The sequence below is a fragment of the Cherax quadricarinatus genome, chromosome 47 (genome assembly GCF_038502225.1).
Source record: "Cherax quadricarinatus isolate ZL_2023a chromosome 47, ASM3850222v1, whole genome shotgun sequence".
In the NCBI taxonomy this organism is placed as follows: domain Eukaryota; kingdom Metazoa; phylum Arthropoda; class Malacostraca; order Decapoda; family Parastacidae; genus Cherax; species Cherax quadricarinatus.
The window spans coordinates 25,466,243-25,482,452 of NC_091338.1; the positions used below are offsets into that span (position 1 = coordinate 25,466,243).

General features: G+C 37.7%; 1 protein-coding gene across 1 annotated transcript in view; it reads right to left on the minus strand.

The window, feature by feature from the left end:
* The window catches only part of LOC128696597 (glucose dehydrogenase [FAD, quinone]-like), a 174,605-nt gene that overhangs the window by 47,203 nt on the left and 111,192 nt on the right, over positions 1 to 16,210 (minus strand). The window contains exons 9-11 of the mRNA XM_070094643.1: positions 6,288 to 6,401; positions 1,965 to 2,121; positions 1,394 to 1,548 (exon numbers count right to left, since the gene is read on the minus strand). Of these exons, the coding sequence (XP_069950744.1) occupies positions 1,394 to 1,548; positions 1,965 to 2,121; positions 6,288 to 6,401 (426 nt within the window). The remainder of the gene's footprint in view (positions 1 to 1,393; positions 1,549 to 1,964; positions 2,122 to 6,287; positions 6,402 to 16,210) is intronic.

The following is a 16,210-nucleotide window of genomic DNA, read 5'->3' on the forward strand; positions in this document are numbered from 1 at the left end:
CCCAACGAAAAAAAATACATTTCACTGTGTTTGTTTAATATTAAATTATTGTAAACAAATCTAAAATATATTTAGTTGGGTTAGGCTAAAATAAATTGCGCTTGTTATAATAAGGTTAGGTAAGTTTTCTAAGTTCCTTTTGGTACAAAATTATAAATTTTTACATTAACAATAATGAAAAAAATATGTCTTTAAACGTATAAGAGAAAATTTCAGAAAGGACTTAATTTTAAATGAGTTCTTGCTAATTGACCAGTTTTACATATTCGGCACGACATATATATATATATATATATATATATATATATATATATATATATATATATATATATATATATATATATATATATATATATATATATATATATATATATATATATATATATATATGTATATATATGTATATATATATATGTATATATATATATGTCGTGCCGAATACGTAAAACTGGTCAATTAGCAAGAACTCATTTAAAATTAAGTTCTTTCTAAAATTTTCTCTTATACGATTAAAGACATATTTTTTTCATTAATGTTGATGTAAAAATTTATAATTTTGCACGAAAAGGAACTTAGAAAACTTACCTAACCTTATTATAACAAGAACAATTTATTTTAGCCTAACCCAACTAAATATATTTTAGATTTGTTTACAATAATTTAATACTAAACAAACACTGTGAAATATATTTTTTCCGTTAGGTTCAGAATGATTTTGGCGAAATTATTGCATACACAAATTTTCACTTGTCCTATATGGCAAGATGAGCGTTGCTATTTAAGCCAAGACCGCAATTTTTGCCTATTCGGTACGACATATATATATATGGGGTAGCGGAACAGAATTCTTCCTCCGTAAGCCATACATGTCGTAACAGGAGACTAAAATGCCGGGAGCTAAGGGCTAGTAACCCCTTTTCCTGCATATGTTACTAAGTTTAAAAAGAGAATGTTTCGTTCTTCTTTTTGGGTCACCCTTCCTCGGTGGGATACTGCCGGTTTGTTGGAAAAAGAAGATGCATGTACAGTGGACCCCCGGATACATACATATATATATATATATATATATATATATATATATATATATATATATATATAGTATATATATATATATATATATATAGTATATATATATATATATATACAGTGGACCCCCGGTTAACGATATTTTTTCACTCCAGAAGTATGTTCAGGTGCCAGTACTGACCGAATTTGTTCCCATAAGGAATATTGTGAAGTAGATTAGTCCATTTCAGACCCCCAAACATACACGTACAAACGCACTTACATAAATACACTTACATAATTGGTCGCATTCGGAGGTGATCGTTATGCGGGGGTCCACTGTATATATATATATATAAAGAAGAAGCATACATAATGTCCTGCTTACTTCTCTTCTGTAGCCGATCCCGTCAGTGATGAAAAAACCGTAGTCTAGGGCCGGCGTCCCGGACACAAAAAGATATTGAACATCAGGCCACTGCGGGTCCTCCTCACCCAGGCTCCAGGCATTCACTTCCACACCGAAAGGACACGACAACGGACCTGATACATATATCATTGGACACTTAAGCAATATTCATACTTTCCAAAATATGTGTTGGAATAAATATTATTAATATATTTCAGACTATAATTAGTTTTTCAGCTCTATAATCAACAAGGTTTCAGTGAATTATTTTAATATAATGCTGATAATAACAGAAATATAAATAATAACATTGATAATTACAATTATAATAGTTATAATAAAGAGTATTTTAGCAAGCCAAGTCATTTCTTTCATGGGAAATATCAAACAAATAAAAAGGTATGGGCATGAACCGTTGCATTGTGGCACTTTACCCCAGGGTATGACTGCTCTTAAGTTGAGACATGGGTAGTATTCCCTAGACGTTAACAAACGAGCATTATTATTAATTCCCTTTTATCTGTCCCTGATTCACCTCCTTATAACTTACCTCTTTGGTATTTAATGTATTCCTGAAGGGCTTCAGGGCGCGTTAATCGCAACACAGAGTCACCAGAGCCCTTGTTGACTGACCAAGAAAGGCCAAAGATAGACGGATGATCATGGAAGTTCTCACCCACGCCAGGTAGGTCCAACACCACAGGGATCTACGCCACAAGAGTTTGTCAGTGGGTATGATCGTCACAAAATATATTCATAGGGAATATTAAATAACAAAACACGGCTATATGTTAAGAGTAAATAAATTGCAATGTTGAGTATATTAGATAATTATTAGCTGCAATAATTTAGCCACTACGTGTTATTCAGTCTGAGTCAAAGACTACTCAAACCTATGCAAAAACTGATGTTATAATTTTTTGCAACTTCGCCAAAAAATAGCAAAATAAAGTGACAATCTTTTGCAGTTTCTTGTCAGAAAATACTGTTTAGACAACAACAATGGAAAAAAAAATGTCTCATTGTTCCAGAATGAGACATAAATCCAAATGGCATATTGTAGACAATAGTGAAACAAAAGAAGAAAGATGTAGAACATTCAACGAAACTCTCCAGACCTGATCGATTATTATTATTATTATTATTATTATTATTATTATTATTATTATAATGCATATAGGAGACAGAAGGATATGACTACGAGCAACAGTATATATAGAAGAAGGAGGAATTGGAGAAGTAGTAGTAGTGGTAAGTAGGGGAAGTGGTGGTAGTGGTAAGTAGGGGAAGTGGTGGTAGTGGTAAGTAGGGGAAGTGGTGGTAGTGGTGAGTAGGGGAAGTGGTGGTAGTGACAAGTAGGGGAAGTGGTTGTAGCGGTAAGTAGGGGAAGTGGTGGTACTGGTAAGAAGGGGAAGTGGTGGTAGTGGTGAGTAGGGGAAGTAGTGTAGTGGTAAGTAGGGGAAGTGGTGGTAGTGGTAAGTAGGGGAAGTGGTGGTAGTGGTAAGTAGGGGAAGTGGTGGTAGTGGTAAGTAGGGGAAGTGGTGGTAGTGGTAAGTAGGGGTAGTGGTGGTAGTGGTAAGTAGGGGAAGTGGTGGTAGTGGTAAGTAGGGGTAGTGGCGGTAGTGGTAAGTAGGGGAAGTGGTGGTAGTGGTAAGTAGGGGAAGTGGTGGTAGTGGTAAGTAGGGGAAGTGGTGGTAGTGGTAAGTAGGGGTAGTGGTGATAGCAGTAAGTAGGGGAAGTGGTGGTAGTGGTAAGTAGGGGTAGTGGCGGTAGTGGTAAGTAGGGGAAGTGGTGGTAGTGGTAAGTAGGGGAAGTGGTGGTAGTGGTAAGTAGGGGAAGTGGTGGTAGTGGTAAGTAGGGGAAGTGGTGGTAGTGGTAAGTAGGGGAAGTGGTGGTAGTGGTAAGTAGGGGTAGAGGTGATAGCAGTAAGTAGGGGAAGTGGTGGTAGTGGTAAGTAGGGGAAGTGGTTGTAGTGGTAAGTAGGGGAAGTGATGGTAGCAGCAAGTAGGGTAAGTGGTGGTAGCAGTAAGTAGGGGAAGTGGTGGTAGCAGTAAGTAGGGAAAGTGGTGATAGCAGTAAGTAGGGGAAGTGGTGGTAGTGGTAAGTAGGGGAATTGGTGGTAGTGGTAAGTAGGGGAAGTGGTGGTAGCAGCAAGTAGGGGAAGTGGTGGTAGCAGTAAGTAGGGAAAGTGGTGCTAGCAGTAAGTAGGGGAAGTGGTGGCAGTGGTAAGTAGGGGAAGTGGTGGTAGTAGTAAGTAGGGGAAGTGGTGGTAGCAGTAAGTAGGGGAAGTGGTGATAGCAATAAGTAGGGAAAGTGGTGGTTACAGCAAGTAGGGGAAGTGATGATAGCAGTAAGTAGGGGAAGTGGTGGTTGCAGTAAGTAGGGGAAGTGGTGGTAGCAGTAAGGGAAGTGGTGATAGCAGTAAGTAGAGAAAGTGGTGATAGCAGTAAGTAGGGGAAGTGGTGATAGCAGTAAGTAGGGGAAGTGGTGATAGCAGTAAGTAGGGAAAGTGGTGGTTGCAGTAAGTAGGGGAAGTGGTCGTAGTGGCACAAGAGACAAAGGGGAGTGAAACGAGGCAAAATTAGTAGTAGTAGTAGTAGTAGTTGTAGTAGTAGTAGTAGTAGAAGTAGTAGTAGTAGCAGTAGTAGTTGTAGTAGTAGTAGTAGTTGTAGTAGTAGTAGTAGTAATAATAGTAGTTGTAGTAGTAGTAGTAGTAGTAGCAGTAGTAGTAGTAGTGGTAGTAATAGTAGTTGTAGTAGTAGTAGTTGTAGTAGTAGTAGTAGTAGTAGTAGTTGTTGTAGTAGTAGTAATAGTAGTAATAGTAGCAGTAGTAGTTGTAGTAGTAGTAGAATTAGAAGTGGAGTAAATCTCAGGACAAGGAAAACTGAGCACTGCTGGAGAACTAATGACCCACAAGGGTGAGACCAAAAAATAAAACAGGGAAAGGGGATGGGGGAAGAACTGAAGGTCAGAACACACCTAGGCAGAAAAAATCAAGACAAAGAAAAATAGGAAAGAAGAGGAGGAGGAGAATAATGATCATGTCAAGTCACGAGTGTTCTGAAGTTTGGATCATTTGACGATGCAGTGAAAATGGAAGGCATCTACAGAGACAAGCCAGGACTAAGATTAATATTTGGAAAGTTGTGTATAAGAGATGATTAAACAAGACGTCGTCTGTGAAGGCTACACGGGTAGATAGTTTTGGCAGGGGACCAGTCAATAGGATGACTGTGATCCTTCAGTATGACAGAGAAGAGTATTATTGGTGTCGGTAAGTTTAACACACCTTTTGTGCTCTCTGTCAGAAAGAGAGAGCGATCAGTATGTATAAAGTACGTTGTTTAACTCTGGCCTCAAGACATTTGCCAGTTTGTTCGACATAAAATGTATCACAGCTTTTATAAGGGAAGGAGAATACATAGCCCAAAGATTTCCTGACTCCCGTGATGGGGAAATTGGAAAATTCTATGACATTGCTTTGAACATACAGTATCCACGAATATTTATTGATAAAGCTTTTCATAAAGCAAACACAAAACATAATTCTGCAAGAGAGAGCCTAATACCGAGTATAAGCATGAGAATTTGTTCGTTTTACCATATAATAAAAATCTCTCTCACCTCCCACAAGCTCTTAAATACTTTACCGTTAAAGTTGTCTTTAAATATGATAATACCATAAAACAAAAATAAAGTAAATATCTGCCAAGTAAATAAAATAAATATCACTTGTAAAAGCTGTGATACCTTTTATTTAGGAGAAACTGGTTAATCTCTTAAGACTAGAATTATACATAAATATGCAATATCTAGCAGACAAGACTCCAGTGCTTTGTTCATCCATGTAAGGGACACAGGCAACTGTGTAGACTGGACTAATGCGAAAGAATTACTTCCTTGTATTTCTATAGTTCAATGAAGTATTGGGGAATCATCTTTTATTAAGCATGAAACACAACATATTTCAAATTTGAGTTCTGGTATCTATAAACTTGACAATTTTATACTCCTGAATATTGTTCATAATCTTAAAGGTAAACATATTTTTCACAAAAAATCTGACTTGATGTTGGACAAATTTATGTTGTTACCTTCTATGAGTGAGGTGTTACCTCAGTGTTTAATATTTAAAATGTGCTTCTCTTGCTTCTTCCTATTCCTCTGAACATTGTATATAAGCACATGAAAGTGCTCAGGTTTTATTTCCTAACGCATGAAATCGTAATGGAACGATTGCAAACAAATTATACCACGGGCGGGGATAGAACCCGCAATCAGAGAGTCATAAAACTCCAGACCAACGTACTAGCCAGCTGGCCCAGTGGCTAGCGCATCGGTCTGGAGTTTTATGACACTGATCACGGGTTCTATCCCCTCCCGTGGTATGGTTTATTTCCTAATTTCACTGTAGTATTTTTACATACTTTAAATCACGCATTGCAAAAATCGCGAACAAATACGGAGAAAATTGAATGATGGCTCTAGGTCCTTCATGCTGCAATAAACATATTATCAGGAGCTTGCAATGTTGCAAAAAAGAGAGGAGGTCCAAGCAAGTACGTTCAAAGGAAGAGTCCTTGCACGAATTCGAGTAAAGACGCTTGCAAAGGCAAACAGACAAAATTATTTACAAGCATTATCAAAGTCCACAACAGAAATCAAACTTGCGCATTCTGCATCGAAGTTAACAGTACGAAATATCAGCCAGAATATTTTCGACTTAGTGTAATTTTGTAATCCCTTTTGTATTTTCAGTATCTAGGTTTTCATATATTTTTCCTTGTTTCTGTCAGCCTGTTGTTTAAACTGAGATGCTGAAAATTGTCAGAGAGAATACACAGCTGCATGGGAAGGTCACTCAACAACTTACATTATGCTGTTTCAGGTGATGGGCGGGTCCTACACCTGACAACAGCAGCAGGTGTGGAGACCCCACTGCGCCCGCTGACAACACCACCTCACGCCGCGCTAACACTGTCCGTATCTGTAACAAATAATATATATATATATGTATGTATGTATATTCATATAATTTCCAGTTTATTGGCGTTTCAAATACGTAATTCTTCAACTTCATCTAAATATTTATTACAGTAATAATAAAATAAAATTTTAAAATATCCCAAGATCATATATCAGTTGAAATTTAAAGTACAACATGAATTAAGTAACCAACTTGAAATAATATAGTACAAACGATACTGGTTTACAGCCGACTTAAGTTTACATTCCTCTGTATATGACTAATGTATTTCAGAGAAGATGAGGAGAGACTAAAAATTTCAGAGCTTTATTGAAACTGTAAGGTAGAAAAATTGCAATAAACAGTATAGCTATGTAAATAGTTCAGTAACAGTAATTCAGTAACAGGAAAATACTAGTTAATACTTACTAGGTGAAATAAATAATTAAATAATAGTGAAAAACAACGAAATAATTCCTCTTGTATAACCTTGGCATAAAGTTAACTCATTTCAACACACTATATGAAGCAAATAATTTTGGAATCTAATTAAACCTATCAACAGAAAAATTAAACAAACAAAAATGTCATTAAAATTACTTAATAATGCAAGCCGAACACAGGTTTTAACATAGAACAAAATGCACACTACCCTGACTCGAATAATATACAAATATTTTATGTTATTCTTGCCGAATAAGGCAAATGAAAATTTGTGTTTCCAATAATTTCGCAACAATCATTGTGAACATAACGAAAAAAATATATTTCATTATGTTTGTTTATTATTAAATTACTGTAAACTAAAATATATTTAGTTGTATTAGGCTAAATTGCGGTTCTTATAATAAGGTTAGGTAAGTTTTTTAAGGTATTTTTGGTACAAAATTATTAATTTTTACATTAACATAAAGGAAAAAAAATATGTATCATTAAACGTATAAGAGAAATTTTTAATAAAGACTTAATTTTAAACGAGATCTTGCTAATTGACCAGTTTTACCTATTCGACACGACTTATATATACTGTACACCGCTGGGTCACCAGGCCATCGACATTGTCCTCAAAGAAAAATTGAATGACCTGACGAGAATGGAGAAGAGAATAACCGATCTTGATGCCCATGATGCTCTGTATCTCCTCACAAGGTGTCTTACTATGCCAAGACTCACTTCCTGAGGTGTGCACCCTCTTTTGACAGCCCAACACTCGATGAATATGACATACACCTGAGATCAACCTTTAAGAAGGCACTGAACCTGTCACTAGAGGATGAGCAATGGGATCAGGCAACTCTCCCAGTGCGACTGGGACGTATAAGGGTTCGCAAAGCAACGCATGTTGCTTTACCTGCTTTTCTGTCTTCGTGTTTGGCTTCCAGTGCATTAGTCAAGAAGATTGTCCCTGAACGCTTGAGAGACGTAGTAGGAGCTGAAGACCCCAGGTTTACTGAAGCAGCAATGCGGTGGGACACCTTTGTAGACTCCTCCAGTAGATCAGCTTCTCCCAAAGAGCACAAACAGTCCCACTGGGATAAAAACCGATCATAGAAAAAATCGCCAACACAATGCTCACCAATGCTTCAGGAAAGGACAAAGCTCGTCTCCTGGCAGTGAAAACACCACACTCAGGAGATTTCCTTCTAGCTGTTCCCAATTCCTCCCTGGGCACTCGACTCGACCCACAGGCCATTCGGATTGGTGTTGCTCTTCACCTAGCCGCCCCCATCCTCACCGAACATAGGTGCATTTGCGGCAGGGCGACAGCTGACCAATTCGGACTTCATGGTCTCGTGTGTCACACAGCAGAAGGGAAGTATGCCAGACATGAGGAGGTTAATGACATCATAAAGAGAAGCCTCGCCACAGCCCGTTGCCCAGCTCAAGGGGAACCCCAAAAGCAGAGGTCTGACGGAAGTCAAAAGCGTCCTGATGGAGCCACTATGCTACCCTGGAAGGGTGGAAAGCAGAATGCCTGGGACTACACCTGTGCCGCCACATTGGCAGACACCTACTTGCCATACTCCGTAGTGGAATGAGGTGGAGCTGCCAGCCACAGGGAGACCCAGAAGATCAGAAAATATGAAGACCTTTCCCCTTGCTATAACTTCATCCCAATAGGATCGGAGACCCTTGGAGCATGGGGCAAGTGTGCTCTAAAGTTCCTCAAAGAGCTGGGTGAAAAGCTCATTATAGAAACCAAGGACCACAGGGCGACCAGCTTCCTCTTTCAGAGACTCAGTGTCGAGATCCAAAGAGGAAATGCCTGCAGCATTCTGGGCACGCGGCCCACCGTTGGGGAGCTGGATGAAGTATTCGAGATGTAGTTCTGAGCTGTTATCTAGGTTGTTTTATTTTCTATTATATTTTTGTGAATGTTTTGTCAATGTATTTTGTCTTTAAATAAAATATATATTAAATATAGGGGGGTGGTAGGAGAAAATTCTCAAACAGCTTCAGGGAGAATCTCGAGTTTTCCCTGAAGCAAGTTTATTCTTTTCTCTGAGGATGAGGGGCCCCTGGACACTTCTAGAGGTGGTACCTCCCTATATTATATATATATATATATATATATATATATATATATATATATATATATATATATATATATATATATATATATATATATATATATATATATATATATATATATATATATATATATATATATATATAATACGGGAATTTACCACCTGGAGACCCTTATCCTCAGAGAAAAGAATAAAACTCGAGAGTCTTCTCGGAGCGTTTGAATATTTTCTTCTACCACCCCTTATATTTTATATTCTATGTGAACTTTATTTATCAACAAATTACATTGACAAAGATACAATAGAAAGGGGAACAACACAAATAAAATCTTAGAGCTACATCTCAAATACTTCATCCAGCTCCCCTGCGGTGGGCCGCGTGCCCAGAATGCTGCAGGCATTTTCCCTCTGGATTGCAACACTGAGTCTCTGAAAGAAGAAGCTGGCCACTCTGTGGTCAATGGTTTCTGTGATGAACTTTTCACCCAGCTCTTTGAGGAACTTGCCCCATGCTCCAAGGGTCTCCAACCCTATTGGGATGAACTTATAGCAAGTGACAGGTCTTCATATTTACGGATCTTCTGGGTCTACCTTTAGCTGGCGGCTCCACCCTCTTCAGCTTTAGAGTATGGCAAGTAGCTGTTTGCCAACGTGGCGGCACAGGTGTAGTTCCAGGCAATCTGCTTACCGTCCTTCCAGGGTAGCATAGTGATTCCATCTGGACACTTTGACTTCTGTCAGATCTCAGGCTTGGGGATTTCCGCTGAGTTGGGCAACGGGCTGTGGCGAGACTTTATGTTGTCGTTAACCTCCTCATGTCTAGTGTTCTTCCCTTCTGATGTGTGACACATGAAACCATGAACTCCAAATTGATCAGCCGATGCCCTGCCGCAAATACACCTATGATTGGTGAGTATGTGGGCAGCTTGGCTGAGAGCAACACCTATCCGAATGGCCTCTGGGTCGAGTCGAGTGCCCAGCAAATGAATGGGAAAAGCTAAAAGGAAATCTCCTGAAGATGGTGCCTATATATATATATATATATATATATATATATATATATATTTTTATTTTTTTTATTATCACACCGGCCGATTCCCACCAAGGCAGGGTGGCCCGAAAAAGAAAAACTTTCACCATCATTCACTCCATCACTGTCTTGCCAGAAGGGTGCTTTACACTACAGTTTTTAAACTGCAACATTAACACCCCTCCTTCAGAGTGCAGGCACTGTACTTCCCATCTCCAGGACTCAAGTCCGGCCTGCCGGTTTCCCTGAATCCCTTCATAAATGTTACTTTGCTCACACTCCAACAGCACGTCAAGTATTAAAAACCATTTGTCTCCATTCACTCCTATCAAACACGCTCACGCATGCCTGCTGGAAGTCCAAGCCCCTCGCACACAAAACCTCCTTTACCCCCTCCCTCCAACCCTTCCTAGGCCGACCCCTACCCCGCCTTCCTTCCACTACAGACTGATACACTCTTGAAGTCATTCTGTTTCGCTCCATTCTCTCTACATGTCCGAACCACCTCAACAACCCTTCCTCAGCCCTCTGGACAACAGTTTTGGTAATCCCGCACCTCCTCCTAACTTCCAAACTACGAATTCTCTGCATTATATTCACACCACACATTGCCCTCAGACATGACATCTCCACTGCCTCCAGCCTTCTCCTCGCTGCAACATTCATCACCCACGCTTCACACCCATATAAGAGCGTTGGTAAAACTATACTCTCATACATTCCCCTCTTTGCCTCCAAGGACAAAGTTCTTTGTCTCCACAGACTCCTAAGTGCACCACTCACTCTTTTTCCCTCATCAATTCTATGATTCACCTCATCTTTCATAGACCCATCTGCTGACACGTCCACTCCCAAATATCTGAATACGTTCACCTCCTCCATACTCTCTCCCTCCAATCTGATATTCAATCTTTCATCACCTAATCTTTTTGTTATCCTCATAACCTTACTCTTTCCTGTATTCACCTTTAATTTTCTTCTTTTGCACACCCTACCAAATTCATCCACCAATCTCTGCAACTTCTCTTCAGAATCTCCCAAGAGCACAGTGTCATCAGCAAAGAGCAGCTGTGACAACTCCCACTTTGTGTGTGATTCTTTATCTTTTAACTCCACGCCTCTTGCCAAGACCCTCGCATTTACTTCTCTTACAACCCCATCTATAAATATATTAAACAACCACGGTGACATCACACATCCTTGTCTAAGGCCTACTTTTACTGGGAAAAAATTTCCCTCTTTCCTACATACTCTAACTTGAGCCTCACTATCCTCGTAAAAACTCTTCACTGCTTTCAGTAACCTACCTCCTACACCATACACTTGCAACATCTGCCACATTGCCCCCCTATCCACCCTGTCATACGCCTTTTCCAAATCCATAAATGCCACAAAGACCTCTTTAGCCTTATCTAAATACTGTTCACTTATATGTTTCACTGTAAACACCTGGTCCACACACCCCCTACCTTTCCTAATATATAATATGTATATATATATATATATATATATATGTATATATATATATATATATATATATATATATATATATATATATATATATATATATATATACAGTGGTCCCTCGTTGTTCGTAATTAATCCGTTCCTGGAGCCGTTACTATAAACGAAATTTACGATTTACGAATCAATTTTCCCCATTAGAAATAATGTAAATACAATTAATCCGTTCCTGACACCCAGAAGTATTAAAACAAAAAAATTTTTAACATGAAATATACATGTAGTACATAAACAATACAATGGGAAATGATGAATGAAACATTAACAGCATAACACTTACCTTTATTGGAGATTCTTCTTAGTGTATGGGAGACTGGAGGAGGATTGTGGATTGTTTATAGTTTGGAAGGGGAATCCCCTTCCATCAACACCTCAGGTACCATTTGCTTTTCTGGGGTTGCTTCTCTTCTCTGTTTCTTAATGCCACTAGGACCACCTTGAGAGTCACTGGAGTCCTGTCTCACAAAATAACTGTGGAGAGAGCTCTGTTTCTGGCGTCTCTTTAACACTTCCCTAAAATGGCCCAAGACTTTGTCACTGTACATGTTGCCAACCTGGCTTGCAACAACCTTGTTAGGGTGATGTTTCTCCATAAAGCTTTCCATCTTACTCCACATAGTAAAAATCTCTTTAATTTCTGAAGAAGGCACCTTCTTCCATCTCACTTCCTCCTCCTCTGCAGCAAGATTCTGAGCTGCGATGTGTTGCTCTTCCTGCTGAAGCTCTTGCAGCTCCTCAGTGGTGAGCTCTTCATTGTGGTCTTCCACCAATTCTTTCACATCCTCCAAACTCACATCCAACCCTATGGAACTCCCCAGTGCCACAATTGATTTTACAACAGACATAGGCTCATTAGAGTCAGTCCCAAATTCTTCAAAATCCCTCTTGTCGACACAATCTGGCCACAATTTTCTCCAGGCAGAGTTCAAAGTCCTGGTAGTCACTCCCTCCCAAGCCATACCTATAAGGGTTATGCAGTGGAGGATGCTGAAGTGTTCTCTCCAAAATTTCCTTAGGGTCAAGTGAGTGTCTGTGGTCACAGTCAAGCACCTGTGAAACATTGCTTTTGTGTAGAGTTTTTTAAAGTTTGCAATAACCTGCTGGTCTATGGGTTGGAGGAGAGGAGTGGTATTCGGGGGCAAGAACTTTACTGTGATGAACCCAAACTCCTCGAAAATTAGGTCATCCAAGTTTGCAGGATGAGCAGGTGCATTGTCCATTACTAGCAGGCACTTGAGATCCAATTTCTTTTCCAGGAGATACTCCTTCACACTAGGGCCAAACACTTCATTGAACCACTCGACGAAAATTTCCCTCGTGACCCATGCCTTACTATTAGATTTCCAAAACACACACAATTTACTCTTCATAACATTGTTTTTCCTGAACACTCTGGAATTTTCAGAATGGTACACTAGTAATGGCTTCACTTTGAAATTCCCACTAGCATTAGCACAGAACATTAGCGTCAGCCTGTCTTTCATAGGCTTGTGTCCTGGCATTGCCTTTTCCTCTTGTGTAATGAAGGTCCTCTTTGGCATTTTCTTCCAAAAGAGGCCTGTTTCGTCACAACTGAATACTTGTTCAGGTTTCAGTCCTTCAGCCTCTATATACTCCTGGAATTCATGCACATATTTTTCAGCCGCCTTGTGGTCCGAACTGGCAGCCTCACCATGCCTTACCACACTATGTATGCCAGTACTGTTCTTAAATCTCTCAAACCAGCCTTTGCTGGCCTTAAATTCACTCACTTCACCACTATTTGCAGGCAATTTCTTTACCAATTCTTCATGCAACTGCCTAGCCTTTTCACAAATAAACGAAGTCATAAGAGTATCTCCTGCTAATTGTTTCTCATTTATCCACACCAATAATAACTTCTCAACCTCTTCCAGTTCTGGTGATCTCATTTTTGTCAGCATAGTTACTCCCTTTGCAACAACAGCATCCTTTATTTCATTTTTCTTGGCCACTATGGAACATAAGGTTGTGTAGGGTTTCTTATACATCCTGGACAGTTCGGCCACACTTGTACCACTTTCATATTGTTCAATGATGGTTTTCTTAAATTCAATCGTATTTCTCACCTTCTTTACCACAGGCTTGGCACTAGGAGCTTTCTTTGGAGCCATGGTAGCTTATTTAGTACTTGCAAGCACTAAAATAAATGGAATATTATGAAATATTTCACTGGAGCACATGAGAGGACCTTTGCTAACTGGTAAACAATGCGAGACTGGCTGCCGCCCTGGCTCACGCCGTGGGTACGCGTCCCGGACGAACTATGACTCGCGAGTAAACCTATGAAAAGCGAGTCCATGTTTATACGAAAATACCCCTATGATTGGCGAATTTTACGATTGCCGGGAACTACGAAAAGCGGGGGACCACTGTATATATATATTTACATATATATATATATATATATATATATATATATATATATATATATATATATATATATATATATATATATATATATATATATATGTATATGTATATATATAGACATATATATATATATATATATATATATATATATATATATATATATATATATATATATATATATATATATATATATATATATATATATATATATATATACATATATATATACATATATATATATATATATATATATATATATATATATATATATATATATATATATATATATATGTATATGTATATGTATATATATAGATATATATATACATATATACATATATATATATATACATATATATATATATATATATATATATATATATATATATATATATATATATATATATATATATATATATATACATATATATATATATATATATATATATATATACATATATATATATATATATATATATATATATATATATATATATATATATATATATATATATATATATATATATATATATATATATATATATATATATATATATATATATATATATATATATATATATATATATATACATATATATATATATGTCTTGACGAATATGTAAAACTGGTCAATTACCAAGAAGTCATTTAAAATTAAGTCCTTTCTAAAATTTTCTCTTATACTTTTAAAGATATATTTTTTTTTCATTAATGTTGATGTAAAAATTTATAATTTTGCACCAAAAGGAACTTAGAAAACTTACCTAACGTTATTATAACAAGCGCAATTTATTTTGTCCTAACCCAACTAAATATATTTTAGATTTGTTTATAATAATTTAATACTAAACAAACACAGTGAAATATATTTTTTTCGTTAAGTTCGGAATGATTTTGGCGAAATTACTGCATAGACAAATTTTCACTTGTCGTATATGGCAAGATGAGCGTTGCTATTTAAGCCAAGATCGCAAGTTCTGCCTATTCGGCACGTCATATATATATGGCACACAAGACCATGGTACCCGATTCGGGTACCATGGTCTTGTGTGCCGTAAATCTGAGGAAAAGATTGCAAGACATGAAGACGTTAATAACATCATCAAAATGAGCCTCACGACAGCCAGATGCCCAGCAATAAGAGAGCTATCCCAACTATGCAGATCTGATGACAGCCAAAAGTGCCCAGATGTTATCACCCTTCAAGCCTGGACAGACGGCAAGCAGGTGGTGTGGGACTACACATGTGTATATACCTTGGCTGATACTTACCTCCAATACACCAGGGAAGAAGGAGGAGCAGCTGCCATAGGCTCAGAGACCCTTGGCTCATGGGGAAAGAATGCATATAAGTTCCTTAAGGAGCTAGGCAAAAGACTCATCACTGTAACTAGGGATTCCACGGCAGCTAGTTTTCTGTTCCATCGACTCAGTGCTGCTCTTCAGAGGGGTAATGCTGTATCTAGAGCACGCGCCCCAGCTCTGAGGAGCTGGATGAGATTTTCGCATTATAATCAGTGACAAACACGTAACAATATGTATTAGACATGTATCTAATGTACACCTCATGTACTGTATATGTTATCTTTATATCAACAATGTATCTCTTAAATCTTTTGCACCATATTATGTAATATATATATATATATATATATATATATATATATATATATATATATATATATATATATATATATATATATATATATATATATATATATTTATATATATAATGGGAGAGGTACTGTCAAGAAATTTTAATGAAAATAAGAAAAAAATTTTAAGTTAAACAAGTTAAGAAAGCCTAGGGAACAAATGGATGTGTCAGTTAAAAACAGAGTAGGGGAGTTAGTAGATGGGGAGATGGAGGTTTTGGGTAGATGACGAGAATATTTTGCAGAACTTTCAAATGTCGACGAGGAAAGGGAAGCGGTAATTTCATGCACTGTCCAGGGAGGTATACCATCTTTTAGGAGTGAAGAGGAGCAGGATGTGAGTGTGGGGGAGGTGCGTGAGGCATTACGTAGAATGAAAGGGGGTAAAGCAGTAGGAACTGACGGGATCATGACAGAAATGTTAAAAGCAGGAGGGGACATAGTGTTGGAATGGTTGGTATTTTTTTAATAAATGTATGAAAGAGGGGAAGGTACCTAGGGATAGGCGGAGAGCGTGTATAGTCCCTTTATATAAAGGGAAGGGAGACAAAAGAGACTAAAAATTATAGAGGAATAAGTTTACTGAGTATACCAGGAAAAAGTGTATGGTAGGGTTATTATTGAAAGAATTGGAGGTAAGACAGAATATAGAATTGCGGATGAGCAAAGAGGTTTTAGAGTGGGTAGGGGATGTGTAGA